General features: G+C 46.3%; 1 protein-coding gene across 5 annotated transcripts in view; it reads right to left on the bottom strand.

Annotated features, from left to right (window-relative positions):
• Positions 1–16,878, bottom strand: part of LOC135897041 (neuropeptide receptor 15-like) — a 142,549-nt gene that overhangs the window by 31,763 nt on the left and 93,908 nt on the right. For 4 of the 5 annotated variants that reach the window (XM_070531787.1, XM_070531788.1, XM_070531786.1 and 1 more), the window contains one exon: positions 478–1,134. In XM_070531787.1, the coding sequence (XP_070387888.1) occupies positions 478–890 (413 nt within the window). In that variant the 5' untranslated portion in view covers positions 891–1,134. Of the gene's footprint in view, positions 1–477; positions 1,135–2,788; positions 3,186–16,878 lie in introns of those variants that run through there. The other variant, XM_065425697.1, reaches the window with a different exon arrangement.

Raw genomic sequence — 16,878 nt, 5'->3', positions numbered from 1 at the left:
CTAAATTACAATAGCATCGATAGAAATTGCGTCGACTAACAAATGTCCTTCTACTCCGTACGCCCAGTCTTGTGTATAGCCAATAGACGCGCGCTGAATCGATGTTTGCTAAGGTCATCGATTAATTTATGTTTCCGAAGGCCCTCTGTGCTATACAATTTTTACGAGAAGGCACAAAGGCAACCACCCGCTTTCTCGCTACTTAGTCACGTGAAATATACGCCATTAAATTGTTAATTGACTCAGTATCGCGTCACAGTACTACGACTCAGGAACGTTTTCATGGAGGCCTGCGAATTATAGTTTCCCGCACCGTCGGGTTATGTAGTGCGCGCACAAAGCCTTCTCGCATTTTAACACTGAGGTTGCCATGAGTGTGAATCGAACCTTATACCTCTTACTCAGCTGCAAAACTCCACAGCCGCTGAGTCATCGCTGGTGGCGGCAGAACACATCACGAAATGCCAAACAGCTTACCGCTCGACGCAGACGCTGACCAGAGTCATCACCGAGGCGTAGAGGGCCATGACCTCGATGAAGCGCAGCGTGCGGCACAGGCCCAAGCCCAGCTCCCAGCCGCGGTTCCGGATGAAGAGCACGATGTCCGGCACGCAGGCCAGCAGAATGGTGAGGTCGCTGAGTGCCAGGTTCAGGATGAACAGGTTGGTCACCGAACTGCGCATGTCTCTGTCGCCCAGGACGGCGCACACCACGAACGCGTTGCCCAGCACCCCCGAAATGCCGATGGCGGCGAATAGCGAGGCGAGCGTGGCGATTGTGGCAGGCGATGCCACAGGTTCCTCCGCTGCCATAGACACGCTTGGCAGGGTTCCGTTCACGATGAAAGTCGGCGAGGAGACCTCCAGTAGCATGCTCTCGGTCGGAGACATGGAGAATCGAGTGGCGTGCGAGCAGTGTCTCAAGAATTTGCTTGCGCTCCTCCACTCATTCGTCGAGACCGATTCTTTCAATGACGAATCCGGGCACGCCAGACACAGTGAGAAGCCTTGAACAGGCAATGCTTGTGCAGGCGGTGTACCGCTTGACTACGACAGTGGAAAGTATAGGTCAACAGGGCGTTGGGCATCACCCTTACTCCTGCGGGAGCGATGTAGCAGTGTCCCTACCTCAGGCCTGCACAAGAAAGCATTGGAGAAATATCTGCGCGTAAGAGTTCAATGAAGAAACGCCTCACGGCTTCTTTGATTACAGAAAGAGCGAGAGCATAGAGGCTTCTCCAAAAATTAATTGAGAGAACTCTGGCGCTATTGTGTCCAGGAGCTGCAAGTAGGACGATTCAGCCAGCATCAGAATGACAGGCACTACATGTACTTGCCTAAACTTTGTTTTTCTGGCATCAGATGGCTTTGCAATTTTGGAAATTGTTCATTTTCAATAACATATTGCTTTACAAGGACAACAATTCGCAATGACTATGCCTATGCCCTGAAACTGGAACTAAACCTGGCACAGCTGGCGCAGGCTAAGACTCCAAGGGTTAGTTCTAGTAGGCAAGCATAAGTACCCTAGATAGTGGATGGGAAAACGGCGCCATAGTAATGCACTTGGGAAAAACATAGCACGTGTAATACGAAAACGTGGGTTCGTATCCTACCTGCGGCCAGTTGCTATTCATCCACTTTCATTTTCATTAATGTATTATTTTTTTAATTAAGAATGGCACATAATCGCCCTTATGCTGTCCTTGGTGTCATTGCTTGTTTGCTGTCACTAATAAAAATCAGGCCCTTTGGTTTCCTTCTTCCTCGTTCATACATATATATGGAATACCAGGCTTAATCTTCAGCAAACAGCGGCTGAAAATCACGACGGCAATGTGTAAAATGAGTACAAAAATACATGAAGCGCGTGCTTTTGGGACGTTCATATAAGGACTGAAATCAAACATACGATTTGATATTCATTTCCGAGCAATTTTCCGACGTGTCATAGTATCACTGCTTCTGAACTTGTTTCGCCGCAGTACTCAGAGTTACCCGCCGTGGTTGCTCAGTGGCTATGGTGTTGGGCTGCTGAGCACGAGGTCGCGGGATCGAATCCCGGCCACGGCGGCCGCATTTCGATGGGGGCGAAATGCGAAAAACACCCGTGTACTTAAATTTAGGTGCACGTTAAAGAACCCCAGGTGGTCGAAATTTCCGGAGTCCTCCACTACGGCGTGCCTCATAATCAGAAAGTGGTTTTGGCACGTAAAACCCCAAATATTATTATTATTATTACTCAGAGTTGTGGCACACACTGATTTTTCACCATCACTACAACGTGACAATATTGTTGAAGAAGATAAAGCGCCTTGTGTCGTCGCCCAAATATTACCGAGAGGACGTGACACGCTGTCTGGCGAAGCAACAAAAGGAGAAAGTGTACAAAGGCAATTGAATGAACTTAAGTTATTTTGCGTGAAACCGTAAGCGAACGAAATATGCAGCGGGGTTTTTCATTAACAGTAAATTCAATTTGATGCTGTAGAAATTTCAAGATGCATATATATTAAGGGGAGGGGGCTTTTGCAGTGCCGCCAATGCCACGCTTTTATTCTTCAGAACCCCATTTTAATAATTGCGCTTCGTCTAAGGGAGAAATTCTAAATCGCAATGAGCACGCTGAGATTAAGTGAGGCCCACCACGAATGCGGCATGTTCTGCCCTCAGGCTGCTGTCCCGAGCAGGAAACAAAATTACCAGTCAGCACAAAAATCTCCAGTAATTTGCCACTGGTCAAGAGGACTCACCACGAAACGCGCCCCGCTTCAAATTTTGGCTCTTACCTTTGCCGGAAGACTTCGCGGAAGAAACAAAATTTTCGCCCAACCTTCCATTTTTTTTTCTTCCTCCCTTTTCACAGCAAAATCTTCACACAAGCTTCCAACGGCTGAATCACAACGCCGAAAATGAGACCCACTTCCGCAGTGGCAGCAGTCCTTGGCAGACAGCGGGTACCAAAAAAAAGCAATAAGAAGGAAAAAACTGTCATAGAGCGGAAACAAACTCTTTGGCAATCGTGCGAAGGAAACAAACTCCCTCCGCAGGTGTTCGAGCGCGCCTGTCGTCGGACTCTTTGACGGCCCGTCGCTCACCCCTGCCGCACCGTTCGAAAGGGCGTCGGGTCCAACACCGCGGTCGGCGCAGCACTGAGCCGCGCCGCGCTCGACTCGGCGCTCGCGCCCGCCGGTGCTCGTGGCACGCCGTTTCTCCCTCTGGAGTCGCTGCGCTCGCCGAAGAGAGGAGGAAGACCGCCGGTCGTACATTGGCTTCCCTCGTATCGTCTTTTCTCTTTCCCTTCGTCCGTTCCTCCATTGCCGTTTCCCAGTCTCGCCATCCTCCTACCCCTCCGTCCTCTTTTCCCCAACCTTCTCTATCTCTCTCTCTCTCTTTCCTAAGAGGCGCTCCCAACTTTCGTGACCACAAGGAGTAGAACTGGTTGACGGCCGCGAGACAACGCGCGGTTCTCCCTTTCTGATTGCTTTCTCCAAGGCGCCGGTAACCACACCCGTTTCCTGCTAACCTGTCTCGCTCGCCCTGTGATTGTATTTGATGTATCGCTGTCGTCATACCCGTGCTACCGAGGACGAATAGGCAGCCAAGGAAAGAGACGAAGTGCTGGGCGAAGGGGTTCGCTGGCCACGTAAAGGTACATCGCGTTTGTTTCCCTATGTGATTACTGCGCCGCTTGGAGCAAAAACGTACCGAGCAAGGTTAACCAAACGTTCACTTTGTCTGTCTGGCGATTTCTTTCTTTCTTTCTTTCTTTCTTGACTAGGTGTGCGGTAGAGCCAGCATCAGTCACAGCCACGTGAACAACAAATCATTCAAAGCGAAACATTTTATAAGTGATATCTTAAGCCATGCGCAAAAATTTCAGTTCTTTTCCAGAGAGAGCCCATGACGGTTTACTGATACAAGAATGTCCCAAGGCGGCAATCTGCTCTGCTTCTTTTACAAGGCTAGTCAGTTGGCACTTGTACCAGCAATGGTTGTTGATTCGAAGAGAGGGGAGCATTTATTCTACTTACAATGACGGGAGATAAAATCATCTGATGCAATTCTGTCGACTTTATTTTTGTGTTCGCGCAGCCTATCATTAATGCATCCGCCAGTCTGTCCGACGTAATACTTTCCACACGATAAGGGTATACCATATATAATCGAAGTCTTACGATCTCTAAACTTTTTGCTCTGTTTGGATTGGCAGCTACGAGCACTTTTTTTCTTTTCCGGTCTTGTTTTCCTGCACAAGCTGATTAATTTGTTAAGTGCAGCAAAAAAAATCTTAGTGCCCTTCCACTCTGTGAAGAAGTATGACCAGAGAAGCTGTGTAAATGTGGCCCCTTAATGGTGAACTGCACCTCCGGCATTGCACTATCTTCGGAATCGGCCCACGTATGGGGAGTGCTTAACGCCTAGCTGCTTCACCTGCGCAGTGGGTTGGCCTGGCATTGCATTATCTTCAGGATCGGCCCACGTATACGCAGGGCTTAACGCCTTCTTCACCTCCGCTGCGGGTCGGCCCGGCATTGCACTATCTTCGGGATCGGCCCACATAAGGGGAGTGCTTAACGCCTGCTTCATTTCAGCAGTGGGTCGGCCCGGCATTGCACTATATCCGGGATCGACCCACGTATGGGGAGTTTTTTTCTTGCAACGACACGAAAATTTCCTTGGACGGTAGAGGCATACAGCTTCACTGTAAAAACCACATCAGTGTTACCTGGGCGGGCAATTTCCTTTAGGTTCTACAACAACCACTGGATATAGGGTATAACTATTGGTCTTTTTTCTCACGGTTACTACTTCCTTACGCACGTTCAAATGTCCCAGATTACTGCGCTTGCCTTAGTATTCCTTCTACAACTGGTACCAGAACATGACTGTGATAACCAGCATCATGTAGGCGCATGGCCTATTGTGTGAACGCTTCGTCCGTGCAATGATGGCATGATTTAGTAAGTGTTAGTTAATCGCGCTACTGTACATCTATTCACGATGTGTTACCAATAAGCCCACATTGCAACTCTCGTGAACCTTATTTCTTTCCTCTTTCTTTATATGTACTGTTAACCCTCGCTTGAGGGTTAACACAACAATAACACAATCGTATTCTAAAGATTCTAAGAGTTCTATAAGCAATTAATTTGGCATACTTCGTTGAATGTTCCAGCTTTTTCTTCAGTGAATACAGTTTTTGTGGAGCCGTCGAGCACAGGTTATCGATATGTTTACGCCAGTCTAAATTGTGTGAAATTGTGACCCCTAAATACTTGAATGTATCTGCATTTCTGAGTTTGTTGCTTGCAATGTTAAAAAAGAATTGCGCCACACTTTTTTTTTACTAACATGTGTAAAATTTCATTGGTTGTAATTGATTTCCATGTTCCATTTTTCACACCGAAGGTGAAGGAAATGAAGGACCCGGTTAATTCTGCTTTGGTCGTCAATGTGTGTTACCGTAGAAAAAAATTAAAGAATCGTCAGCAAGAAGCTTCAATTTCACAGGGAACTCGACAATCTCTGTGATGTCATTAATATAAACCAAGAACAGCAACAGAGCCAAAACTGACCCCTGGGGGACACCAGAAAGCACTTCTAACGGAGGGGACAAGCACTCGTCCGCGCGCACAACCTGCCTGCGGTTGTGTAGGTAGGCTTCAATCCATTTTAGAATAGTATCATTTATTCCTGCTTTATGTAACTTGAAAAGTAATTAATGGTGTGAAACTTTAGTGAAGGCTTTCGCAAAGTCTACGCAGATGACGTCAATTTGCTCTTGGGCGTCTACAGCTGAAGTAAAATCATGAATAGTTGCTATGAGCTGGGTTACTGTGGACAGTCCCTTTCGGAAACCATGTTGTTGCTCATAAAACAAAGTCGTTATATTCAAGAAAAAGGAGAATATGCTTACTTATGATATTCTCTCAGACTTTACAAAGACGCTAGTCAGGGAAACCGGGCGATAGTTATTTATTAGCAATCGGTTACCACATTTAAAAACTTAAAAACAGGAGTTATGACTGCACAACGCCAATCTTGTGGCAACGAGTGAGTTTGCAATGACTTCACAAAGATTATATTTAAGAAAAATGACACCCACTCCGCGTATCGCTTTAGAAATTGAATTGGTATTCCATCCGGCCCACTAGTACATCGGGCTCCTTTATGCATGTGGTTCGAAAACCAGAAGAAACAGTTGCACTCATAGCCAAAGTGGTGTGCAAAGGCCGGTCTATAGGCTTTTGTATGCGCGAAAAATTCCTGCCTGAAGACGTCAGAACCCTCTTCGGAGGATGCACTCCTTCAACAGGACACGGAACTAGGATCCTAAAGATTCTAGGTGCCGAATTGCTGCGGCAAGCGCGACTTCTCTGGGCTCACCTCGGCGCACAAATGTACTGTACCTACGAGCCCAGTGTGGCGAATAACCAAGTTCACAGGTACTCGGCTCTGACACATCAGGTCACGCAATACCTGTGGCAACATCAGCTGAGGCAGCTCCGGGCAGAACGTCCCGAGAAGCGGCACATCTCATCGAGCCACACAAATAGCAAGGTCCACATCCCCGAAGGACTTACCCTGTCAGAAAAAGTGCGTCAAGTCTTGAAGCTAGGAACTAAGTTTAAAGCCGGAACTACTCTCTCTCGTGCAGCAGATCTTCAGACGTGCACCGGAAGACGAAGGCATGAGGATGAACTCTGAAGGCATGGCTGCCCTAAACAAATGTAAGCTTCAACGTTCGAAGCTACCTGTGAAACGCGTTGTTTCGTACCTAGTTGAAAATGCACTGTCTGTAGTACCTGCTGACAAAGAAGGCTTTGCATTATTTTCACATGGTGCAACAACAAAAAGCTAATGAAGTAATAACATACAAGTTCAATGAACACAAACAAACTTCACTGGCGAGTGTTAAGAGTATAGCCGCTGCGATGTGCCGGGACATGAACCTAGATAAAGTATCGAAAGGAATAAAAAAAAGCAAGAATGATAGTCTCGATGTATCTTTTAGCGCGACAACGCACGAAGAAGGTGTCCCGTTCAGGGTAATAGTATCGGAGAACGGCACATGGCAGAAGTCCATTGCAGTCTATTCAATAGACAAGCTTAATTTACACGAGATTTAAGATCTGCTCATCACAAAAAATTACGAGGAAGTTTTAGCCTTTGTAGAGGCCAAGTGTAACGCACGACTAAAGGCCTTCTCAGCAGATGTGAAGTACTTGTATCGTTCTTCGTTGCAAAATGAATTGTTAAGTTGTGTTCAATCATGTATAGATGAATTTGGGGGCCTATGATATAGCCCAAAAGCGGGCACAACCACTGAATATTTTTAGAACTTTTAGACCTGTACATGAAGTCGACATTTGGGCAAAGAAACAACATTCCATACCTTTAAGAACAAGGGTTCTCTATAGGATCCTGCTTAGCACCTGTTTTAAGCAACCTATACTTAGCTAAGCTAGAAAGACCTGTTCTTACGTGTCAATGAGACAAAAGTTGTTAAAATATTTAGATTTGTTGATTATATTTTAGTAATTGTTAATGTTAAGCTAGGCAATTTTGACACAGCGTGTTCAGCTGTTAGTAACTTTATGCGCGAGTGCCTTTGTCCACTGAAAGTTGCGTTCGAAGTGCCCGTAGAACAAAATACCGAGTTTCATGTTAAATTTACCTTCAGTGATGACCTAACATGATAGTGCTGCAGTCCCAGGACAAATAAACCGATGATGCCATATCATTCAGCCCATTTTTAATTGGTAAAAATAGGAATTGCGGAAATGTGTTTTACTAACGCACTTACTAAATCATGCCATCATTGTACTGACGAAGCGTTCAGACAACAAGCCACGCGCCTACATGATGCAGGTTATCCCAGTCAAGTTCTAGTACCAGTTGTTGAAGGAATATTGAGGAAAGCGCAGCAATCTGGGACATCTGAATGTGCGGAAGGAAATAGTAACCGAGAGAAAAAAATACCAACATTTATACCCTATATCCCCTGGTTGTCGCACAACCTAAGAAAATTACGGCAGAAAGTCTTTCTGCCGTAATTTAATAGGCGAAGCCTTTCTGTCGCAAGGCTTCACCTATTAAAAGTAGAAATAAAAATGTTTAAAAAAAAGAAAATTACCCGCCAAGGTAACACTGATGTGGTTTTTCTGCACCTAACAAACTAATCAGCTTGTGTAGGAAAACAACACCAGAAAAGAAAGAAAATGCTCCTAGCTGCCAAGTTAAACACAGCAAAAAGTTTAGAGATCGTAAGACTTCGATTATATATAGCATACCCTTATCGTGTGGAAAGTATCACGTCGGACAGTCGGGAAGATGCATTAATCATAGGCTGCGCGAACACAAAAATAACGTCGACAAAGTTGCATCAGATGAGTTTCTCTCCCTTCATTGTAAGCAGCGGAAGTGCTCCCCTCTCTTCGAATCAGCAACCATTGCTGGTAGAAGTAAGTGCGAACCTACTAGACTTGTAATAGAAGCTGAGCAGATTTGCTGCCTTGGGAGATTCTTGTATGAATAAACCGTCATTGGCGCTCTCTGAAAAAGAACTGAAATTTTTGCGCATTGCTTAAGATATCACTTATAAAAGTGTTTCGCTTTGAATGTTTATCTATTCACGTGGCTGTGACTCATGTTGGCTGAGTTTATAAGTGCGACCTGGTTTTCGATAATAAGCATCGTTGGAAGTTAGCGCCGTGTTTGTCCCTGTGTGTCGTATTTTGTCCTGTCTTTTAATCGTGCTACCGTGCCCCTATTCAACATGCGTTACCAACAAGCCCACATTGCAACCCTCGTGAACTTTGTTGGTTTTTTGTTTGTTTGTTAATATAAATGTAGCTTTACCCCCACATTTCCGTTTTTTTTTTTTGCCGTGTTGGGCTGCTGGGCACGAGGTCGCGGGATCGAATCCCGGCCACGGCGGCCGCATTTCGATGGGGGCGAAATGCGAAAACACCCATGTATTTAGATTTAGGCGCACGTTAAAGAACCCCAGGTAGTCTAAATTTCCGGAGTCACAGACTACGGCGTGCCTCATAATCAGAAAGTGGTTTGGACGCGTAAAGCCTCATAATTTAATTTTTTTACATTTTTTCCTGCCCGAATGTGGACGTCAGAAAGCAAAGTGGATCATAAAAGACTACAGCTTCCTCTCTGTCTGGCGATATATAGCATAATATTAGATACCTGCAAAATGAAATAGCAAGGCTAATATCAGTGACGGCGTAAGCAAGACGCCCATCCTAACTTCTTTATAGTCAATAAACCTCAAACCCTTAAACGACGTGAGCATGGTCCGGCTTGTGCACCTGAATTAAACCGAACTGCTAGGCCTCGTAAAACATAAACAGCGTTAGTCCCTGTTACCACGCACGCCTGCCAAACATGGGCCTGGTTTTTCTTTTATTGAGCCGAGGAGGATGGCGGATTTATGCGTGCCGTCTTTCCGTACGCTCAATGTTTGAGGTCACACGATCAATCACGCGCGTCTCCTCTTCTGCCACGGCTTTGAATGGCTATCCACGCTGCTTAGCGCATACGCGGCCCATGCACCGCATGGTTGAGGTAACGTACTGCGGGTGCAAACTCTGGGCGAGCAGAGATGGCTGGTGACTTCATGCTCGCTGTGTTTCCGTGCGTCTAATGTTGAGGGTGGCGTAATTCTAAGCTTCCGAGACGCGGTGAAGCGAGATGCTGCACGAAGCGTTCCTTCCCCACTGCCGGCACTCTTCATTACGCCAGCGTTCGAGTGATCGTAGTGATCGAGTGAGATCTGCTCATCTTCGTCCGTGCGCCTGTGACACCAAGCTTGTTAATTTAATTGGTAAGCGAATGTTTACTGCAGTTTAAACGACTGACAAAACTACGAACCTTACTTGGTCTATCTCTCAATATTTTGCCATCACTACCAATGCTTGACCTTTGTCTCGAAACTGTGGCTTCTTTTTCTTTTATTATTTGGCCTTCGCGAATATGCTTTCAACATGAACAGTTCCCCTGAACTTTGTTCACTGAGGACACCCTTCAAAATTTTCCCATTACATGCGTGTTATAGTTTTATTTTTGTGATAACACGCCTAAACGGTCTGTGCTCCCAGTCGTGAAATATGTGAATTCCTCTTTCTTTCTTCTCTGACCAAACCTGTTTGTTTTACAGAGCAAGAATTGTGGCCTGGAGGTAAGTTCTTCTAGTACAAGCATACTGCGGGGAACGTAAGGAATTTATAAAAAGTTACTGTCCCGCTACTCGAGGTGTTACCTAAAGTTCCATGCGGCGCAAATAAAGAAACACTGTCAGTGCAACAGTCAGTATGTAACATACTACATTCTGGTGTGTCTGTCATAACATGCACTTTCGCGTTCTTCAAGAACACACTCCCTTTGTATTAACACTAATGGCCATGCGGCTTGAGATCACTGTGTGGTGCACTCGTGTACTTGGATGTGACCACACAACATTTGTGTCTGTCCTTTCATTGTCTTTCCGTAAGCACCTTGAAACCTTTGTTCTCTGTGTGCAGAATGTGCTAGCGGAAACCGACATCTTTTCTTCTGCCCCTTCCTTCAAGCACAGTTTCTCTTTCAAGCGGCCGGAGTTACTTGTGTGCGCAGATCTGTGTGCTGTTTCTGCTGTAAAAACCACCTCAGACAGTGTTTTCATCGGACTCTCTCTCAGGAAAGCACACTTAACGCTCAGCCAAAGGATCCGGAAGTTCGCTCATTCATCATTAAAAATTTCTAGAAGATAACACCGTCAAGAATATACCGACGTTAAGGCTTACGCTACACCCTTTAGGGTGTATATCTGCCACGCAAAAATAATCGTCATCTGCCTTGCTTGCATTTCCTTTCTTGAAAACGCCGCGACCGCTACTTTCCGATCGGGAATGCTATGTCATGCTGATAACGCGCATGCCCGTCGTTACTGGGAAGTACCGGGCTCGCCGCGTTAAAGAAAGGAAATGGGGACAAGACAGATGACGTTTATTGTTGTGTGGCATGCGCGTAAACCAAAACGCAGTGCCTCGATCTTCCGGGAAAAAAATCATGGCCGCTGATGGTGTCCGCATTGTGTCGCCGACGCCGGCTGGTTCCTGCCCCACATCTCCCGGCTGCCCTCGTGCTCCTCGCTGCTCCCTTCTCGAGGCGTAAATGCTTTAAAAAAAAGAAGAACGAGATAGCTGCGTCGCGAATGCGCTTTCGCTAATCGCGCTTTCGATAAAGTTTGAATATGCAATTCACCCCGTGATACTCGTTGTAGGTGTTTAGCGTCAGGTAATGCAAACGAACAAAAAGTAAATGAGACTCGTGTAACAGCAACAAAGATTTTGATAGCATTGTGTGAAAATAATAAAAAATGACGATAAATTTACGGGGATGCAAGCGTGGGTTCGTATTTGTTTATATTTTTAAATCTTTTTGCATAATAAAAGAATTTTACGACATGAAATTCGTCTTCCTGAAAGTGCTATCAATGTGTGTTTACCTACTCTGACTATATAGGTACCTTGCACGGCGCTCCCAGTTATCATTGCAGCGAAGGGATGCAAAGAAAAATAACATTAAAAACAACAAGGGCCCACGCTTCACCCTTTCACCTGAATATTAAGCATCGAGCTTCGCCGAGTTGGAGCTCGTGAAAGTTCGCGATTCTAATCTCGACTAAAAGCATGCCGAGTCATGCGGAATATTCGCACCTGGCCATTTTCAGATCTTGGAGTCTCGGGTGCTCTTTCCTTGTGATAAGCGATCAGGGATGTCAAATTAAATTAAATTACGGGGTTTTACGTGCCGAAACCACATGCTGATTATGAGGCACGCCGTAGTGGAGGACTCCGGATATTTCGACCACCTGGGGTTCTTTAACGTGCACCTAAATCTAAGTACACGGGTTTTTTCGCACTTCGCCCCCATCGAAATGCGGCCGCCGTGGCCGGGATTCGATCCCGCCACCTCGTGCTCAGCAGCCCGACACCATAGCCACTGAGCAACCACGGCGGGTCAGGGATGTCACGGCGAACGTTTATCGCCTTCCTGCCATCCTGCTTCCACCACTGGGTAGGCTGTGTTCACTGCGCTGCTGTCGCTTTCGCGATTAGAACAGGTATGATAGTTTTGCGAACTTCATCGATTGGGTTAACTCAGGGGGAGAACTCGATTTCTTGAAAATTGCCACTAAAGCCTATACAAATCACCGGGTTTAGCAAGATTCACAAGAACAGTGTAACAGTGTCATACTAATCGTAATATATTTACCATATATATTTGTCTGCCACTTCGGACGCCCGCATACAGATCTAGATAAAATTTATATGGCTGTTTTCGGCGTGCAAATGTACCGCCAATATGGGGGCCGACAGATGAAAACACACAGCATCAAACGTGTTACATTAAATAACTTCAAGTTGAACCACTTTTTCCCAGTATTGCGAGTCTTTTGGAGACGGAAATATTAATCACGTAGTCTCGGAAGCTTTCTTACAGCGAAGCCCTTAAGTGCTACTTTTGCCACTATCATTTCCGCGTGTAGAAAAAAAAGACTATCATCAGCAGCACTGGCTCCAGCATCGTCGTCTTCTTGCACAGCTGGCTCGTTGGTGCCCCTCGACGCTACTGCGCGCACACGCTCGTGCCACTGTTCCCGCGTTCGGCGACATTAATTAATTAAGCAATTAATTCTTTGATTGATCATGCAATCATTTGATAATATATTTACTGCTAATTTATATAATTAAACAACGTTTCAACCGATAATTGAGGAAGACTCTAATGAAACGTCGGGATACCCAGTGATAAACACAGGGGCCGCATGTGTCAGCTTCGCTGATTAACCATCTGAACAGAGTGCTTGGGCTGACAGTATTTTTTTTTAATTAGATGCAACAAATTTTTCACAAATGGCCTAATCATACATCTCTGTTTTACATGTGTTTGAATAGGTAAACCGGAATTGGCACTCGAGATATATCCTCCGCCTAAGCTCTATGCGGAAGCGGGTTAACTCGGCCGAACTTCTAATAAATCGGCATGCTTCATAGGAGGTTGATACGCCATTACGCCATTACAATGTGGATACACAAGGGGCCTGCACGAACCATGCAGGACCGCCACCAACAGGCCGCCAACGTAGTTCACGCCTACGCAAAACGGTGCGGACTAGCCTGTGCCCCCCCAGAAATCCGAGCTCCTGCTCATGCAGAAGAGGCGACGCGACGTTGGGGATATCGTGTGAGACAGCCTGTGTTCAGTTCCATTGTTGAATGGCAAAATGGACCGTAGAAGAACTTGTTTTCTAAGGACCGTCTGTAGACGCTCGAATCTAACCACGGTATCTGAAGCTCTGGAGCCGGAGAGAGGGGATGGGGAAGTGGTAGCGAGTGCCTCCACAAGTTCAATTGCAATATTGTACTGCCCGCCCTCCTCCCCTCTCCAGAGCCGACCCGTCTTTAACAATGTAATTAAGCATTGGTTTAACGATAAGAAAAATAAATTTTTGTGAACGAATTGAGTCATCACCAACTTTCTAGCTTTCACCTCGGTGCTCGGAATACACCTCCGGAGCCCCTGTCACTATCGCAATGAATTCAAACTTCGGATATATACCCACGTTGACCAACTGCATGAGCACTGCATGCGCAATTTTCTTTTATACGAGAAGGGTATGCAGAGAATTGAGCACTCGACAGTATGGACCTCGACACACAGAGGCGACGACGGGTGATGTCGGAACCCAGCCGCAAGGCAAACATGGGGAGAGGCTTGCAACACAGAAAGCAACGTGCGGCGCGCTGCGCCGTCGTCGAGAATATAAACCAGCGCCCTGGGCCGAGATTCATTTCTGCAGATGGCTGCGCCCGTGTAGGTTGGAAGGGTTGAAAGTGAGAAGCGGCGCGCAAGCCCAAATCAAGCGCGATAACTTGAAAAGACAGCAGAGAACCGGGCGTGTTGACCACAGCTACGCAGAGTGGGAAATTGAATACTACTGAGACAATAAACTAGATGCTTCAGCCGCATCGGGTAACAGTGAGAAGAGCATGGCTCGTTCTAAGGCGTTCGAACGTTCCCTTGCGCAAATGGTATTCGCGGTTTCCTTGTTCCTTGTGCGTTACAACAGGTGTACAAAAGCTTTTTCTTTTCCTTCTCTTTTTAAATGCGCACGGCATTTCGAGCTTGAGAATGGGCTGAGCGTGTTCATGCGATCGCAAGAAATTTGAACAGCTGTCTCAGGACAAAAAAAGAAAGGAAAATGCTTTTGGCTTCTAGCGCGAAGTGAAACACGGACACCGAAAGGAGCAGACAGGACGAGCGCTCGTCCTGTCTGCTCCTTTCTGTGTCCGTGTTTCACTTCGCGCTAGAAGCCAAAATCATGTTACCGTACCAACTCGCCCAACTGTCTATCCTTTTGCAAAGGAAAATGCCCCGGAGGTGTTAAAGCCACTAAAGAAAGAAAAAGGCTTCGCGCCAGTCTTTGCCACCGGTTCAGTATTCCGCCGAGGTAAAAGAAGACGCTCTCCATTAGACCGATGGAAACAGAGCGGCAGCTCGGGCCCTCTATGTTTCACGGACAGATCCAGATCTGCAAAATTCCATAGCACCTCCCACAGCAAAGCAAAAAATGTGGCATTTCCCTACAGGAGATTATCTCAAAAACGAGTAGCTGTATAAGTCATCGTTAAATGTTGAGGCAAAGTAGAGAAAGGTTCATCGTATATAACCGGTCTCTTGTAGCAAACTAACTGCCTTCCATCCTCTTGTCACGCACTTATCAGCAGAGCTACTTTTCTTGGAAGTCGTTTAATATCTCTAGGAGTCATCCCGTCCTTTAAGTGCGAAAACGTCTTCAACCCTACAGGAATGAACTATTCCAATGAGCTCGCATTTTTGTTTGATGGCGTGGGATAAAAGATTGTGCCACTGCCAACGAATTAGCACGAGAGTTCCAGGCACTATATAGTGGTTCAATGAGGGGTCCTACGATAACACCGCTTCATCACACCTATATGTGATTTCTTTTTATGTAAATCAAATCAGACTGCTAAAGGCACCTTTCCAAATAAAGGCACCTTTCTCTCCTGACCCTTATCCATTTCCCTAGTCTTGCAGGCGCGAATGCCTCGGAATGAATTGCAAACACGTTCCATACGCCAATAAAAACGTCCAAAGGGGCACTGTTTGATTAGCAGCATTTCTCAAACACTTGGCTGCTCAGATTGTCCACACACACAGAAAACAAAAAGAGTTAACAATGATCTCTGTCAGCTGTCAGCCAAGCCATTCTGCGTTTCCGGGAATGCACCTAAACAACCTATGCACATTCTGTCTTCGACGGCGCTCCCGGAAGGAAAGAAGGAAAAACTGTATTTCTTTGCGGCAGTCACGTTCTCGGTAAAGGACCTACAGCGTGCCTAACAAAAGCGTTCGATCTGCCTCTCTTTGCAGGCTCCATTTCTCTTCCCCTGTGTGATGTGCGTGTGTTCGAGCGTATGCGCATGCGTCGCGACCTTCGTACGACGTCTGCTACTTCTGCGTGTTGTTTTTATCATCCCTCCCAGCGTGACTAACGCGCAGCCCACTTCGTAAGCCTCTATCTCCTTCCTTTTCTACTAAGAAAAGAAGTGCGTTGACAGAGTTAAGATCTCGCGGCCCTTAAACGTGGCCGAGCTCCACGCGAGTGGAGTCTCTGAGGTGGCGGAGTGTGGATTGAACAGCTGCGCTCCTGGTGTGCCGCAGGACATGCGCTGCTGCAGGCGGGAGCCCTGCGCCTTTCCTTGGCAAGGGCCATGCGTAGGCCCACTCCAATCAACCCGCCCCCCACCCCCCTCCATCTCGGTTTGTCAAGAGAGCAGCGAAATTTGCGGAATACACCGTCTAAGATATCGGCGAGAAAAAAAAAAAACAAGGCAGGCAGAAGCGTATCATTTCAAAGCGGCGCTGGACGAGACGTACTAGACATGCAAACGTCGTTGGGGTTGGTGCCGCCATATTCTCTTTAAGTGGGCCCGAAAAACGAATTAACGAAGTTTTGAGGTGTTTCGCTGAAAAAGTACACCGCCTCACAAAATATTTCCCTGGTGCTCCTCTCTCTCTCTCTCTCTCTCTCTCTCTCTCTCTCTCTCTCTCTCTCTCTCTCTCTCTCTCTCTGTCTCTCTCTCTTTCTATCTATCTATCTATCTATCTATCTATCTATCTATCTATCTATCTATCTATCTATCTATCTATCTATCTATCTATCTCTCGGTTTCTTTTTTTTTTTAACCAGCAGATTGAGTTACTGAAAGTCAATAATTGCCACATTGCGGCTCTGAATCTGTCTTTTTTTTTCATTCATTTACTTGCCGAAAGCTGTTGCACTCCACTAGAAAGAGCGACGCTGCACATTGTTGAGTCGCCGGTATAAATGCTGGTGGCAATGCGGTGCCCCATAAATGTTTCGTGTTTTGCGCGGCGCGCACATTCCAGCTGCGGCCAGTTTCAGAGGCGCGAATCAGCGAATCGTTCGCGTTGCTTACTATGACATTCTTCCACTTTCCTCACCGCCGCCTCACACACATTCAATCGCATGATTACCAAATGGGCATAATTAATGCGCTTACGTGTAGCCACATCTTTACTTCCCCAACAGATGTGTCCGTTGTGGCTTTGTTCTCTATGAAATCACGTGGCGAAACCTCAAGCGGTACCTAAATATCTTCACTGCAACACAATTCCACTGCAACATAATTCCTTTATTAAAACGAGTCTCTTTATGTCTTCTTTCTCGGTGTTTGGTGCGTATACGCTCGGCTGGCTTCTTGCCGAGTAAGGGCAAGAAGTATCCTGGTGATAGTTCGGTAGTGAACGTGACTTAACCAATGGATCA

The sequence above is a fragment of the Dermacentor albipictus genome, chromosome 1 (genome assembly GCF_038994185.2).
Source record: "Dermacentor albipictus isolate Rhodes 1998 colony chromosome 1, USDA_Dalb.pri_finalv2, whole genome shotgun sequence".
In the NCBI taxonomy this organism is placed as follows: domain Eukaryota; kingdom Metazoa; phylum Arthropoda; class Arachnida; order Ixodida; family Ixodidae; genus Dermacentor; species Dermacentor albipictus.
The sequence above is the reverse complement of the archived record's forward strand: the minus strand, read 5'-3'. Positions and strand labels throughout refer to the sequence as shown.